At 41.7% G+C, this 17,144-nt stretch overlaps 1 protein-coding gene across 2 annotated transcripts in view; it reads right to left on the bottom strand.

The window, feature by feature from the left end:
* cpne5b (copine Vb) overlaps window positions 1-17,144 on the bottom strand; it is a 143,085-nt gene that overhangs the window by 82,106 nt on the left and 43,835 nt on the right. Inside the window, exons 4-7 of one of the 2 annotated variants that reach the window (XM_034218372.1) lie at window positions 15,788-15,891; window positions 14,108-14,147; window positions 13,226-13,240; window positions 11,667-11,743 (exon numbers count right to left, since the gene is read on the bottom strand). In XM_034218372.1, the coding sequence (XP_034074263.1) occupies window positions 11,667-11,743; window positions 13,226-13,240; window positions 14,108-14,147; window positions 15,788-15,891 (236 nt within the window). The remainder of the gene's footprint in view (window positions 1-11,666; window positions 11,744-13,225; window positions 13,241-14,107; window positions 14,148-15,787; window positions 15,892-17,144) is intronic. The other variant, XM_034218373.1, reaches the window with a different exon arrangement.

The raw sequence follows: 17,144 nt of genomic DNA, 5'->3' as shown, positions 1-17,144 counted from the left end.
CCTCTCCAGCACGTTCTGTTTGAATGACAGGAGTAAACAGCTGACAGCCGCTGTGAAACTCCAGCGGTTAGAGCGATGAGAATGTCCGTTCGGCACCTCATGACGCATCTACTGAGTACCGGGCGGCTGTATATATATATATGGATGTATAATAAGAACGGCGGGAGAGTGTTGAGTACTGGCACGGTGCATGAGTACCGGAGTACCGCCAGCATGCCGGTACTGAGCAAGAAGTGCCGGTACTCCATGGGTCAGAACCAGAAGTGCCGGTACTGCGTACCGGTGAGTACCGGCCCAATTCCAGCACTGGTATTCACTGAATTTCACTCTCTGCCTTTAACGGCTCGTTGTAGCTCCAATAGCTCCAGCCCCCACCCTCCCTGTGAGCACAGTGTGCTCTGATTGGTCGGGACACGTAACATGAACGTGCCGGGCGGCGCGGTCCCGTGGGCTAGATGCGCGTTCATAATGCAGAGGGAAATAACTCTCAGAATAACGTTATTAGCACATTATTACAACTTGAGGAACGAATTTTTTTAATAAGGGCTATACAAGTGTTCATACTGGGTAGTTTATTTAGTTTAAAAAAATGTATCCAACGAGTTACAGACCACTCTTTCCCCACGTAAGTCAATGGGAAAAAGTGTTTCCGGGCCTGGCAACCAAACGGAAGTGTAGTACCCGCCGTTTGGCCAGCACGAATATTTTCATCTGAGTCCGGCGCACTTCCTGGGGGCTTGGTTGAGACGCACAGGCTGCAGTGGAGACGCTGCGCACAGCTGATCGACAGCTGGAACACAAACCACCAAATACAAAAACATAATTCAGATCCAGTCGTCATGACTCCACTCCGGAGGGATTCCCCGATCACTTCTTACAGTCTCTCATCAAGGGGGGGGGGGTCTCCTGTTACAAACACATTGCCTGAGGAAGGCTATGTGTATTGTTTTTGTCATTAACCTTTTTCGGGCCATTTATTTATTTATTTTGGTGACGATCCGACCTCCATGTTGCTACTCTGGTTCAAACTGCATCCATCAAACAATATGATTTATGTCCACCTCCCCAAAATAACCCACATCTGACACGGTGTGAGATGTATTTTTTAACTGTTCTGTCGTCATTTCCTGCGATCTTCTTCATGCAGTCAGTCAGAATGAATGGGCGTTTATTTGACTATGTATAGGAAAATATGGGCGTTACGTGAAGCCCGCAAAAGCTGCACCTCATTTCGAGTCGGTTGTGATTTATAAAGGGAAACCGGCGTAGGAAGTGCCATACGCACTTTCCTTGCCGGTAAGCAATGTTTGGTGAATCGGGAAGTGGCGAAAAATGTATGGACCTATTTTTCGGATTTCTACTACGTAAGCAACCTTCCCACGTGAATCCTACGCACAGCGTTATACATGAGGCCCCTGGCCTGCAGAGAGAATCCAATCATTCAATTTTAAAAACCCGCTGGAAAGGTCTGGGAAAATAAAACGAATAAAAGATCTCCAATAGCTGTTACTGAGCTGCTCTTGAGCAAGGCACATTAGCTCAGCAGCTAATAGTTTTAGGGGGAGGATGATTGAGCAGATTGACTCGCGGCAGGTGTCATTGTCAGTGCATCTGAACAAAAATGAAGCTGCGTTTTGCTGACACAGGCATTATATCCACAGAAAGAAATAAGATCATGAGAAATGATAGGAAATCAAAGTTATTGCTGCAGGTCTGAGCTGAATCTTACACTTGCAATGTGCCCTCTAAGAAGGCATGAATCAATTGTGGTAAACTGGGAAGAAAGCCAAATGAATCCATTATTCTGGCTAGTGTAAAATGATCTTGAGCATAAGTTAAAATTAGGTTTGAAAGACGTTAAGAGGGCAGAGATGATACGACCCTGGCGCCTATGATAACAATTATTTCTGGATGAAAAGTATCCATAAGGGTTCGGGGTTGTGAACATAAAAAATACAAATAAAAACATGCCCTTTTCAAGTGCAAACTCAGTGTAAATATCCTTAGCATTTTGCATATTACATACTGTTTAAATATAAATATCAGGTTCTGATGCATCTCCCCTTCAACCGGTAAAACATGCAATTTGAAATCCCATAATAAAGTTTTGCTGTTTTCCCATAAAGATGGCCTGAGGCCATATTTGCTGCCTCCGCTCCCAGTGGGACTTCCAGGAGCTCAGCATGTTTCTGAGCAGCCCACATCTTAGCACTAAAGGATGTGTTAGTTTCTCGTGTTTGTGTTTTCCAATTTCATACAGTTGGTGATTTATGCTTTTTCGCTCCATATAAAAGGTGAGGAAAAATATTTAGATAGCATATGAGTTTGAAAAGTTTGGAAGAAAAATGCTGTGAAACCAAAAATACATCAAATTTCTAGGCTAGCGTTTTTTCATGCCGATTGTGAGGTTGGAAAGGTTCCGAGAACTGAAAAACAATAATCATAAATATTCAAAACATTTTATTTTGCCACATTGAAATGTCTAACCCTGAGCACACTCTTGCATCTTTACTAAGTTCAATGCTTACTAAAAAATGCCTTTAAGTATTTATAACCGTGCAGCACAGCTATACATGCCTTATGTTATTACATCAATTGAAAATCAACACCCCATGCTGTGAAACAGACACTGGCTGGTCATTTATACATTGTTACAATCTATTACAATCCAATACAACAGATCTTCTATCACTCCTATCTTTACATCGCCCGGGATGTTTAACTTTCTATGAAATTTTAAATCCTGACTCAACTATATTATAAAGATACGTGTTGCTATTGTTTTGACTTTCCATTTACATATGACGAGGGCAGACAATGTGTAACAGCTCCCAATATAAAAACTCCAGCACAACACGATCGCTAGGCGCTAACTATAAATCAATGCTAAAACCATTTCATTTACACCTCTATAACAGTATTCTTAAATTATTATCATAAAACTAGTCTTCATGTCAGATCTGTTTGGATTGCACTATGTTGTGCAGATATGCCTCATATATTGGTTTCTGAGTCTATAGCATCACGCAGCACTAACGGCCCGTCTACACTACAGGCATCAAAAAATCTTGAAGCTGGGCGTGTCTGAAGCTTGGCGATTTTTTGCGAGCAACGCGACCAACAACCAATCACATGAATCTCCCGCCCCCGACATACAAAGCAATAGCAATGTTAAAACGAAGTAAACTGGATATAAAATCCCCAAACAGGCGAAAACCTACCAGTTTCACCCACTGTCTCTGCCACCTCCCCCCTTGCCTGGTTCCTCCGGTTTGTATCCCGGTAAATAGTTCTGGTCGGAAAGAACCGGGTGATTTGCTCCCGTAATTTCTCGTTTGGAATATGAGGAAATGAACTGCGGTCTGGCTCTCCCAGCTTGCACGCGGTTTGATTGGCTAGCGCTTGTACTGGCGGGATTTGCATAAACGGGATTTGATTGGCTGACGCCAGCTTCGAGCAAGCATCGAGCCTCAAAAGTTGAACATTGTTCAACTTTTGACGCCGATAGACGCTCGCGATGCTTGCAACGCCTTGCCATGCTACCCACAATGCAGTTCGGCGAAGTTTGAAAATATCCTACGTCACCCCATTCAAATGAATGGGCGAAGCGTTGAAAGCATTTTTTGACGCCTGTAGTGTAGACGGGCCGTTAGACTTATAACAGCAATTTATTTCACTACATAAAACAGCGGTTAAATAAAAATCTAAAAGTGGAACCAGACATGCAAGGACATGCAGAGATGTTGACTGTCTGAGCTGAACTTCTGAGATAAACTCGTCTCTAAACTTGCTCAAAGTGACAAATCGCATTTGCCATTTGCAGTTGAGCTTTGGAGCTACCAAATAAATAATCCAACTGAAAAATGTTGTCTGAGGGTACGATGATTCAAGAGTAAGCAGGATAATTTTTCTGGAAATCCATGTGGCTCTTTAAAGGTCATTCTGGGTTGTGGCACACGTTTTTAGAGGTTTTAGGGAAACCAATCCCCAGCCTCTAGATGTCTGCTAGGGGCAAAGAAGAAATGTTTTTCCAAATTATTGTAAGAGAACAAATTTACTTTTTTGTTCATCTTGTAATCTCTTGAAGTGCAATAGATACTTCCGAAACTTGTACATAACTCCTGTAACTGTACTTACACTTTAAAAGTAATAATATCCCATCTCAAATGTTCTTATGGTTGCAGATCTAACAAAATCTCGCAGGAGCGCTGTTGGAGATAGGGAGTCTCTGGTGTCAGGCTTAATTTGTCATCATCCCCGACTGCGTTTTCCTCCTCTGCATACATGCCTCTATTCACATTCACAAATAATATAATTCCATTTCGCTACTGTGCTCTAGTAATCCACACTGACATTGAGGGAATTTGGAAACGGTAAAAGGCCAAGCATGCTCAAACACACCTCCTCCTTCCCGTCCCCCCCTTTCAACATCTCTCTGAAGTCTTTTCTGTTTAATCATGACTTCACTTTTTCTCTTCCCTCATTTCCTTCTTTGTAGTACAAATTCAACTTCCTTGCATCTCCCTCTCTCCTCGAAGTTTCTTAATAACACGGTGTCCATATCTGTACATTATTTGTCTCTATGCCATTCGCTGGGTATTCTAATATGCAACACAGGATTCACTGCATAAACATAAGGGATGCAAAATCCATAGTTTAAACCAGTAGTGTCACATGAATAAAACATAGCCAGCTATTAGTGTACAGTGGAATATGTTATATAAACAAGATGTAGAAAAGCTACAACCATAGTAGTGGCTGACTGTAGGCGATAGCAGCCTGATGGCAAGGAAAAAGCCAAGTCTTGATGTTTTGAGTTTGAGTGATGCCGTGAGGAAAAAGTTAAAGGAATATCAGCAATTCTCCTGCTCGTCTATCATCAGTCCCTGAGTGAACCATTTATCCCCCATCTGCTTCTTTCTGGGCTTTGGATGTTTTATGGTCAGCTCCCAGATGTTTAATGTGCAGGTGCAGGGAGTGCCTTGAAGAAAAAGTCTGTGTACAAAATAAAACAACCCAGAACGAAGGAAATTAATCACAAGCAGAATATTATTCTCCCTTGTTGAATTGCTCCGCCCAAGGTTTCAGCAATTTGTTTTCAAAATGCTTCAATTGTTTGTTATCTTTGGCTGATGGTTTGAGGTTGTTAGTTCACCTCGGCAGAGCTTTAAAAGTAGGTTTATAATGTCCTTCCAAAATGTGATTTTATTTTCTTTGTGCCTTTTTTTTTATTACGGTCGTTGTTATTCTATCTTTTTGTATTCCTCTTTGATTGTTGTGTACTGTATTGCATCATGCTGCTTTATAGCTTGGTATTTGATTGATGTTTTGAAATGTGCCATGTGATGAAGAACTCTTATCTGTACAGTATATAAACACTGTATGAAATGAAGTTGAAGATGAAATATATCACAGTAAGAGTTCCACTGTGGCAACATGCTTTTAAAGTCTGGTTGTTAGTTTTGACTTTTCTAATGTTAGTGTTTACTGTAACTCCACAGTGTGCCATAAGACACATGTTTTTGCCTGAAAAATAACGTTGAAAATTAATTGATTTGCAAAATAGTTAGCCACTATTTTTCTGTTGATGGATTAATCGTCGTAGCTCTACTGTAAAATGATCCATCCAACATGCTAGCATCACTTTGCAGAATACTAAATTGTGAATTAAAGGGTTTTACCAACATTTGCTAGCACAAAGTGCTTAGTGCTGCAGATGAGACTGTTGAAAAGGTCATCACTTTTTTAATTTTGGTCATAATAATAGACACAATAACATTTTAAACTGATGATGGTGCCATGTGAAAAGTCAGTGGATCACCAAAATTATAACAGGATATCCCAAGGGGGGACAAGAATGTCTTTGTCAAATGTTACAGTAATCAATCCAACAGGAACCATGAATGTATCTTCAACGTTTTGGGGATATACATCTTGTAGATGTCAAGATATTTCCCTGAAAACAATCACATTCTGCTCCTGGCACTACATGCAACATTAGTTGACTAGAAAGTCTGTCAACAGAGTTGAATCAACACCTCTCTGCCTGATCCTAAACAAAGATGTTGAATAATAAGTTCTCTAAAGGCAGTCGATCTTGCTGTGTCCATGAATGATGGAATATTGCTGTGCGAGGATAAACTTAAAAAACACACATAGGTACATTTCAAGCTTAGACAGTAGTCCAGTGCTCCTTCCTTGTAAATAATAAAGTATGGATTTAAAGAAATGAAGGAGATAAACTGGTAATCACTGTTTGCATTCAGACCTTTTCTCCATTATCAGCAAACCTGTGGCAAATAAGCTTTCCCTGCAAGCACAGCACAAACTAAAGGATCCTTTGCTCAATTAATTTCTCACTTGTGTAAACATGTTGTTTGTAGTTATACTCGAACAGAACAGCAGCAGCATACTGAATTAGCTAATGGGATGTTTGGGTCTTACTGCTTATGGTAATATAATAGGCCATATTTCCCTCTCAAAGTGAGATGCTGTTTACTCTAAATGTAGGAAAATAGTTTTGTCATCACTTCACTGCCGAAACACACGCACGTACACACACAGACTCACACTTGGCTTACTGGCCCGTATTTCATCAACAATCTCTTCAAGTATTATGGCTCACAGGGGAGAAATTAAAAGAAACTTTCACCCTCCAAACCACGATTTAAATACGTTCTTGCCTAGTCATCACAATCAGAAATGCCAGGGGCCAGATATATAAAACTCTGTCCATACAGAAAGTTTTAGCCTCCATAAAGCAGAAAAATGCTTACACACTCTTTGCATCAGGTTTTAAAAGCCATGCATGTTTCTTTATGAGTCTTGATCCACGTACCCTATTTACATAAAACACCCTTAATCTACTTTGCACTCTAATATTCAAATGTCAAGTTGATAGGCATATTTCAGTGTGAACATTTGCGAAGGCTTGAATAAAATAGGACATAAACATTTTTGTTTGCATATAAAACTGAATCTCTTCTTACACACTGAAGTATGTGTGAGATGCGCACATTTTCACAGCATCTTCTGTTCATTTAATTGAAGTTGTTGTTTTTTCAGAAATATCAAACCAAAGGCATCTTCGTCACTCTGCTGTCAGTTTAAATTGTTTGTTGCTTCTATGTAAATATAAATGACAAGAGACTGTTAATGTATTAAATAAAATATGAGGCCTGTGGCAAGAGAGAATTGTAAAATCTGAAGCAATCATAAAAGAGCAGAGGGCCTTTGATGTTCAGATGAAACAGATGTCTTGTTCGGCGGAAGCTCTCTGTGTTTTCTTTGTATCCCTCTCTCACTCACACACACACACACACACACACACACACACACACACACACACACACACACACACACACACACACACACACACACACACACACACACACACACACACACACACACACACACACACACACACACACACACACACACACACACACACACACACACACACACACACACACACACACACACACACAACAATTTAGGAAGTGGAAAAGTCATGTGTTGCATCCTATTATCTTTAAACAGCAGTGTTAGCATAGTTTTTGTGTACTGGGGATTCAAAAACATACCATAATGATTCTCACTAATTATTTAGGCCTCAGTCCATTAACATGACCCACTAAGTCTTCCACTTATGCCTTAAACTGGAACACCTAAACAGAACAATCATTAACATTATAATAATCACATCTGTTGCTTTTTTGTCTTGGAAATGGGAAAATATTTGCTACAAAAAAAGTTCAATCATTCAATCGTAATTTCTGTTTCAGCTGAAGATGGTGTTAAAAAAAGAAACTGAAACTGTTAGGATCTGTCTGTGTTGTAGTTTTGTATGTCTGGTTATGGGTATTTTCAGCCTTGTATATTGTCTGGTCCTTCTTCCTGTGTGTTTCCTCCCGTCGTTAGTTTCCCTGGTGTGTCTAGTTGTCTGATTGTTTTCACCTGTGGCCCTTGTGTTTCTCTCCCCTGCCCGGCTGTGTCTCGTCTTGTGATTACCCCTTCCTGTATTTAGTCTTGTCTCTTCCTGTGTTCAGTGTCGGTTCGTCTTGTGTTGTGAGTAAACTGCGGTGAGTGTTCTGTTCGCTCTCTGAATATTGTAGCCTTGAAATAAAGGAATTATTTTGTCACTTAAATCTGCATTTGGGTCCTGCTTCCTGCACACCGTAACATTACGAACCGACCTACAATGGACCCAGCGGATTTTAATTTTGATTTGTTATCCCTAGAGTACACTCTTCAGTGTCATTATGCTGTATGGAGTAGAACCTTGGCTAAGAGGGACAAAGAGGCTGTCCTCAAAAAGGCACAAATGGAGGTGGACAACATGCCATGGTTGAGAGGCTCATTGCAGAGAGTTTTCTCACGCAGCCCTGAGTGCCAGTCTCCATTCTCTGACCCTTTCTTGGGATCCCGCCTGGCGTTTGGAGGTCCACGGAGCCTCCAAAAGACTTCTAAAAGACGCAAGGTCAGGAAGCCAGCTCGTACTCAGGTACCGGTCCTAGCAGCCATGGTTCCGGCTCCAGAGCCGGCCCATACAGCCATGTTTCCGGCTTCAGAACAGGATCTTACAGCCATGTTTCCGGCTCCAGAACCGGACCTTACAGCCATGTTTCCGGCTTCAGAACGGGATCTTACAGCCATATTTCCGGCTTCAGAACCGGACCTTACAGCCATGTTTCCGGCTTCAGAACTGGATCATACAGCCATATTTCCGGCCATGGTTCCAGACCTAGTACAGTCCCCAGCAGCCATGGTCCCGGCCCCAGCTGCCACAGTCCCCTCTCCAGTTCCCCCTCTACTCCCTCCTCTAGTCTCTCCTCTAGTCTCTCCTCTAGTCCCCTCTGGAGTCCCCTCTGGAGTCCCCTCTGGAGTCCCCTCTGGAGTCCCCTCTGGAGTCCCCTCTGGAGTCCCCTCTCTAGTTCCCCTCTCAAGTCCCCTCTCGAGTTCCCCCCTCTAGTTCCTCCTCTAGTCCCCTCTGGAGTCCCCTCTCCAGTTCCCTCTCGAGTTCCCTCCTCGAGTCCCCTCTCTAGTTCCCCTCTCGAGTCCCCTCTCGAGTTCCCTCCTCTAGTTCCTCCTCTAGTCCCCTCTGGAGTCCCCTCCCTAGTTCCCCTCTCGAGTCTCCTCTCGAGTTCCCCCTTGGTTCCCCTCTCGAGTTCCCCCTTGGTTCCCCTCTCGAGTCTCCTCTCGAGTCCCTACTTGAGTCACGTCTCGAGTCCCTACCCAATGTCCTGGTCCGTTGGAGGTTCCGCTGGGGGTCCTGCCAACTCCATGTACTGTCCCGTTGGAGGCCCCGTCGACTACTCCTCTGCCGGGGGTCCTACCAATCCATGTACTGTCCCGTTGGAGGTCCCGCCGACTACTCTCCTGCCGGGGGTCCTGCCAACCCTTTGTCCTGTGCCGTTGGAGGCCCCGCCGTCTACTCTCCTGCTGGGGGTGCTGCCAGTCCCATGTCCTATGCCGATGGAGGTTCCGCTGGGGGTCCTTCCGGCTCCATGTCCAGTCCCGTTGGAGGTCCCGCAAACTACTCTCCTGCCGGGGGTCCTGCCAGCCCTATGTGCTGTTCCGTTGGGGGTCCCGCCGACTGCCCTCCTGGCGGGGGTCCTGCCAACTCCTGGTCCTCTTCTGTGGGGATCCTGCCGAGGCCTGTCCCACCAGCGCCGGTTCCTGTCCGGCCGACACCGGGTTCTGCCCGGCCTCCTGACTGCCGCGGTCTTCGCCCTCGAGCCCGGCCCCCTGAGAGCCCGGCCCCCTGAGAGCCGCGGTCTTCGCCCTCAAGCCCAGCCCCCTGAGTGCCGCGGTCCTCGCCCTCGGGCCCGACCCCCTGACTCTTCCTGCCACTGCCTTCGCCCCTCCATAACCCCCTTTTCAAGCTCTGCCTTGCCCCTGGGCTGTCAGCCCAAGCCCGTCCTCCCGACCCCCCCCCCCCCCCCCTGTTGGCCCTAGTTTTGTGTCCCTCCTCCGGTCCCCCTCCACCCACCCTGGTGGCCTATGTGGCTAACTTTATCAAAGGTTGTATGATTTGTTATGTATAACTTTATGCCAGAGTTGAAACAGGCACAGCTCTGAGCATGCATGTACACACACCACATTGCTTTCATAGTCGTGTAGGAATATAGAGACACACACACACATATATATTCTGGCATGTTCAGCAAATTAATTTGACTAATTTGAGTGCAGTAAACAAAGTGACATTGAGGCCACACATTCTGACACCTTCATTACTAGTCAATGGTAATTATGTTGTGCCTTACAATACAAACTTCCCAATAAGGTGATAGAATATGCAAATAGACAAGTAACTGCAACATTAATCAACATGGGGGCCTTTGCTGACATAATGAGCAATGTTGGAAACAATGTTTGGCCGCACAACTGTTCGGTATTGAGGGAAACCTTGTTGCACATCTGTATACAATCTAGACTATTGATTAAGGGTTGTTTTGAGTGTCCACATTGTAGACAGTGTGTGTACCTCACAAACACTCTCCAGTCATTAATGTTAACTTTTCTGAACATGCGTCTCTCTTTTAAAATCTCGACGGCTGCTGACTTATAAACAAGCACTAATTTGAGGAAGATGAAAGCTATTACAATTAACAAGAGAAAAGAGAGCGGGGGGAAAACTGAATGCGCTCTTATGTATTTATGTGCCCTTTGACCTAGGAACATGATTTATTAAATAAATTACTAAAGTGTGTGTGTGTGTGTGTGTGTGTGGGGGGGGGGGGGGGGTAGTGATGGCCAATATACAGTACATTATATCCTTGTTTAAAGGCACAATTGAACTTACAATACAGTTCCGGCTGTTGTATTAGTTTGAAACACTTAAAAACACTAAATCATATTAGATTCTACAATAAATCAAATCTGCAGTTCAATCTCAGTTTTCTCCAATGTCAGCTTAGAATAATGTTTTTTTTAGTAATCTTAAATATTATTTATTTCGTTTAAGTGACACATGTTGACCAATATTGGTTTGTTTAGTTAATGACAATAATATCTCATGCAGTGTTCATTTTTTCCCACTTGTGTTCTTCACATTGCCTTATTCAGCGAGGAGAACCAGAACATCTCACTGAATGCGACTGAATTCAAATTACTTCACCTGGATAACACAATAGCCCATCACACTGATAATGATGATGATGGATGATAGATGTATAAAGACAGATTAAAGGACACCCCATTATCACAATATTTTTCTCAGCATGTGTGAAGCTGAAGGGGTGAGCTGTAATTTGTGTAATTTTGTTCTGCAATTTGCCATTTTCTTTAATGACAATAATTATCTGAGGAAAACATCTGTAGGATGTGTTGTTTCCCCTTCACTTCCTCTCCTTCTCTGTCTGATCAATGTATTGCCACACCAACACTGTGTTTCCCATTCTTCCTCCTCTTAATGCTCTCTCTGTGGTCCTATTGCTGCGTTATGACTTGTTCACAATGCTGTATCAGTCCTTGCAGTTTGTACTGGTCGGTCTAAGTACAAATGAAGTTAAGTTTATTAACCTTATACCTCAGAACAGTCATTGTGTCCAAAGCTGTTTTCTTCGTCTTAACTCCCCACTTAGAACAGTATGGTGTTACTCAATCAAATTGGAGCCAGGGGTATTTAGTCATTGATAAATGTTCCGAAAGCTCTTACTCACCCCATTGATTTCTCCAGTCGACTGGCTGGTGATCCAACAATCTCCCCGAGAGTACAGAACGTCTGACCCAAAAAGTCCTGAGAGGAAGGAAGGACAGGAAGAACAAGGAAGTGGAAAGATCAGAAATAAAAGTACAGTCAGGTTAAAAATGAAATACTGTTACTACCACTGAAACTCATGCAAATGAAACTATCCTTGAATTTGATCCTGCCAAAGAAGCTTCCTCATTCATTCTCCTTTAGAAAGGGCTAGACATCTAGCCAATTAATCACCACCAAACTACGATAAGTGATGTTTTTCTTTGTACAACCTTTTTGGTTAAATACAAAACAACACATATGTCATTAAGTGCAGTGGTGTCACGTCGGGAACCCATTTTATAAATATAGCTTGCATTGCAAACTGCAACCTTTGATGGCTCACCGTCAACCTTAATATGAATAATCCTCTCTTTCTGTACAAAGACATGTGAAATGAAAAGTTTGTTGAAATGGAATCAATGGTAAGGATGGTTGGATGCATTGGTTCCCAACTGGTCTAGCCAGAGACTTCATTGGGTGTATTTTTAACCAATTCAGTTTATTTGTATCCATCCCACCTGTAGTTTGAATTCAAATCCAGAAGAATGATATGCTGTGCGGACATAGGGATAACAAGCCGGATTCCTCTCACTAAAACCATAGAGTATAATACCGTATATAACCAAAACTAAACTCTATTCTCTGAGAGGGGAAGCACTGTTTAAAGGGTATAAACACTACGACACAAGGCCAACCCCAAAAGCTATTTGTTAAGATATTAGTGCCTATAGTCAATAGGATGTGGGAGATGGTACTTGGTAAGCACCATTACAGAGGTTAATTTCAGGGTAGAATTTCCACCCACTCAAAATGGCCACACTTGTAGACAGCAATCCACCTGTTGGAAACCTCTGGTTTAATGGATTGTGAAGGATAATGGACAAATGGGAGACAATGGAGGGATTCATAGCACAATGACAATGATTTATAGAGCACTGTAGGGCACAGTGACATCATTTAAATCATAATCATGTGTTAAACCAGAAACAATCTCAGTAACATCCAGTATTAATATATCAAACTCCCAAAGACATACTGTGTGTTCGCTTTCAACTTGGTCCTTTTTAAACTAATCACAGCACGGATGTGGGACAAACCAAAGTCTCCTTAACCTTGGCATTTACAGACAGATGCACACTAAATAATTCGAGCTGTAGTGTGTTTCAGTGAGGTCTGTTCTGCCCCCTGATCCACTCACTGTTACAAGAAAGAGCCCGGAAAATCTCATCCATCTTCATCATGTTACAAAAACATGCTACAAAAGCTGCTAATAGAGGTAATGACTGAGTATAGTTTTCATATTGTGGCGGCTGTGGAGTCCTTTGAGACGGCCCTGATGGTTAAGAGCTGCACAGATGGGGGGCTTGGCTTTCTTTTTTTGGTTCTGATTAGTGACGCCATCCTTCCTCCTGAGGAAAGATCTTTAATGTGAGACAGCAGCCATGCAGTGTCAGAAGTGAGAGAGACGCTGGGACCTACGTTGAGTTCTGCGGGCTTCCAGATTGGTTGGGCAGCAGCAGCAACAACAGCAATGACAATAACAACAACAATAACAACAGGGCACATCATATACAGGACAACAACACTATACCAAATACCTACTGAAGCACTCCTAGCCCTGCTCAAGATGGCGAAGTGTGAGCGTAAACACAACATGCTGTGCCAGGACTAAATCCATTAGCACACAGGCAAAATGATAGCTAGTGATGAAAAAATGCAAACCCTGGTCATCCAAATACGTCAAATAATCATCAAAACTGATTATTTTGAACTTTTGTCAATGCTTTCTGTCACTATAGTTTCCAGCCACATGGATAAGAATAACTTATCTTTTTCAGAAATAATGTAATACTGTGCTGAAATTGGAAACTAACGTTTAAAAGCATTGCATAATTCAAACTATTTCTACATGATTCTATAACCTATGCCTATCTCTGCACTCACACTTACATAACAAATACAAGACCACATAAGACTCTTTCATATATGTAACGTAGTATAATTAGCATATTTAACCAAAACTAAAGCATGGGTAATCCCTGCTTAATACATTGATTAAAGAGACAAATAAATCGTTGTATTTGGATACTTCTATGATCAGGCAAACATAAGGGTTTGTTTTAATCCATCAAGAAGATACCATGCAGCAGGCAACACCCAATAGAAAAAACATGGCTACCGTTACACCACAGATAAAAAGAGTTTGGCCAATCTTACATCCCATTAAACACCATATTACCATCAACCAACATTTATTTTATTCATTTTTTGAGCCATTAAAGTCATTTATTTCAATTTGATCAAGCCTGGCCTCCATTTATCTCTGGTTCAAAGCAAAAATACTGTATTGTTGGTACTCACATGTTTGGACAGGTCTGGGCTTTTAGAGTCGACATCATACCTGAAGGGGAAAAAAATCAAAGCATCAAAACTATTATCTCATAGAACTGTAAGGCAGACTTTTCGCTATGTAAGTACTGTAGGGGCATTTTGATTTAAAACAACCCCACGCTGATATGTACACTGGCAGCATAAATAATACTTCGACCACAATTATTGTATTTTGGTTGTTCAGATGTTTTGTTGGTGTGTTTAGTTTTAGCTTTAAGGACATCATGTGTCTGCAACCTCTAGTGAAGGGATGGGTATGATTTCAATAAAACGAAAATGAGGAAAGATGGATAACAGGATAAAAACAAATGAGAGAAAAATCTAATTTGCTAAATTGAAAAGCAGTGTATGTAAAGTGGTAGGAGGAATCATGAGAGATCAAACAAAGATGGATCATCACATTAGACATCACACACTTAAATTGAGAATGAGCCAAGATAAAAAGAACATGGGATTGTAGTATCTTTTTAGATGTTACTATATGTAGGGCAGAGTAATTGAGCAAGGGTTCAACAAGACCCTTTTTTCTCTTCCATAATGATGAGTGGTGGACCTGATCGTATTTGCATGTGAATACAAAGCTATGAAAGTGAAGGAAACGGAGCACATGTGATGTACCAAGATTAAACATCCGATGAAAGGATACATCCTGTTTGCCGGGAGATTATTCAAGCTGCACATAATACAATGTTTATGAGTTATTCTCACTATAATTGGAATAAACGATCAAAAGGCTGACTGTAGAGTGGCCCAATTGCATCTAGTTTTATATCGTTGTGTGCCATAGCTGTAGAAATATAAAGGCAGGGTTGTGCGATGGGTCATTCTGTTGAAGGAGCTATGAGAAAAATGGTTTATTTGATTTCAAATGGAGAACATTTGTATCCCTAGAAAAAGCTTAACCACAGCAAGTGCTGAGGCAGCGTTTCGGTTCATTCAGTCTGTAAAGAGATGGCAGTTAACCCTTCATGCTGGCCACCATCATCACGCTACATAGAAAGATGAATGAATACTCTAGAAAGAGATGTAATTGCACGAGGTAATTAATGAGACAGAGAAACTGCTAGTTCCAAACTTTCAATTGGCTCTAATGAATAAAGTCGCATATATGTCACAACACATCTGTCAGGATGTACATTTTACTGGTTTTTAAAAAAACATCCCACCTCATTGTTATTGTCAAGCCTGTCAAGCTTTTATATCTCGCACAGCACGCAGGTTACAAATAACTTTGGTACATTTTCACATTACATTTTTGTCATTATTTTTAAACAAAAGCATGCTTCTCATTTCAGGCCAACACATGCTGATATGAGCTAAAGTCACAACTGTGTCTAAAAGTGTGGAGATTTCTTGATTGTAAGATACAATGCGATGTTGATGAAAGAACATTCTTTAGGAGTTTGAGGAACTTTTGTTTACGCTAGCATTGCCTTTGACCAACTTGGATGGTTTTGATGCTTATCTTAAACAATATACTTGGACAAGCTATACAGCGATACAACATTTCTTCTTCATTTAATTTGACTTTAATTGCACGGCTCTCAATTAGCACGGATCCGAGGGAGAGACAAATATATCACAGTGAAAGAAGAAAAAGGGCAGGAGAGGAGACACAATGCTGATACGACTTCAAAGGAAATCACTCACAAGTCGAAGCGAAGGTTTTGCTTCTCCTCAAAAAAGTAGTCCAAGATGTACTTTCGAACAAAGTCTGGGTTCAAGGTGTTGTCTATCACTTCTGTTCTTCCAAACTGTGAAAATAGAAAGACGGATAGAGGTGGGTGGAGAAAAATGATGAAAGGAAAAGCAAAACAACAAAACCCAATTTAATAAACAAATACATTTAGTGCTTTTTGTCGCCTTCCACTTGATTTGTTTCCTGCTTGTGATTTCTCTATGTCAGACTCTCACTTATCATGCATACATACACAGAGGCCTGATTAATGGAGGCACTTTCACACGCCGCTGCTTTGCAGAGGAAGACAGGGATGTGTTTCCTTGATCCTCGCTCCTCTGCCACATTAATTACAGCATGATAACTCACTCATCAACCCCACAGAGAGACCGAGATAAAGCAAGAGGAGATGAAAAGGTGTAGAAAGAGACGGAGAGAATCTACTTTGAGAGAAAAGAGAGGGATAAAAAAAACAAAGAAGATTTATATAGAAAAAAAGGTAAAGTAAAGTGGAGGGTTCCTACAGATAAAGAGGGAGGAGAGTGGGAGTGGGAAAAGAGTGGGAAGGGAGAGGGTGAGAAATGAAGAGATTAAGGCATCCTCATTAGTGGGATTTTCACTCCTGAAGTGCCAAGTGCAGGAAATGATGCCAGAGAAATGGCCTACAAAGATACAGCAATGCCAAATGCATATACTGAACAGAAAGCCAATGAAGAGTTTCCAATATAAGAAACAATACATACATTATTCTTTGGAAGCTTCCTGGAATAACACTTTTTAATCAAGTACTCCAAATTAGAAGATTTCAGATGGTAGCAGTTGGTGAACACAAGGAGGAAGTCAACATTAGTACGGCATTGATATGGTTCCTCAATTCTTCCTTGACTAATTCTAAGACTTTGAATGGCTTATTTTAAAAACTGTATCGCTATCAGAGAGCATTAAGAAGCCCAATGTACTCAGTGTGATAATCATCTAGGAACATGAACCCACTGAGCAACATATTAACCAAAATAATGATGCCTTGAATTTGACACAGGGCGACCACCAAGTATCAAATCCACCAAAGTATGGTGCAGCTTTTGCAGATGCGAAACCTGCACTTCTAAGATGAAAAGAAAGCATTAAGCTCTAAAAGCACACTCAAATGGTTAAATGCACTACAAACTATTAATAATATGCACATTTTTGTTGCAAAATGGTCTCCTTCCTATACAAATGTCCTCATTGCAAATGATTAGTTTCCTCAGAGCGTTTGTATTAACTGAAGGACACAGTCTAAAGGGGGTGTTCAATTCTAAATGGGAATTTTTTTGTTAAGCTTAAATT

The sequence above is a fragment of the Gymnodraco acuticeps genome, unplaced genomic scaffold (genome assembly GCF_902827175.1).
Source record: "Gymnodraco acuticeps unplaced genomic scaffold, fGymAcu1.1, whole genome shotgun sequence".
In the NCBI taxonomy this organism is placed as follows: Eukaryota; Metazoa; Chordata; class Actinopteri; order Perciformes; family Bathydraconidae; genus Gymnodraco; species Gymnodraco acuticeps.
The sequence above is the reverse complement of the archived record's forward strand: the minus strand, read 5'-3'. Positions and strand labels throughout refer to the sequence as shown.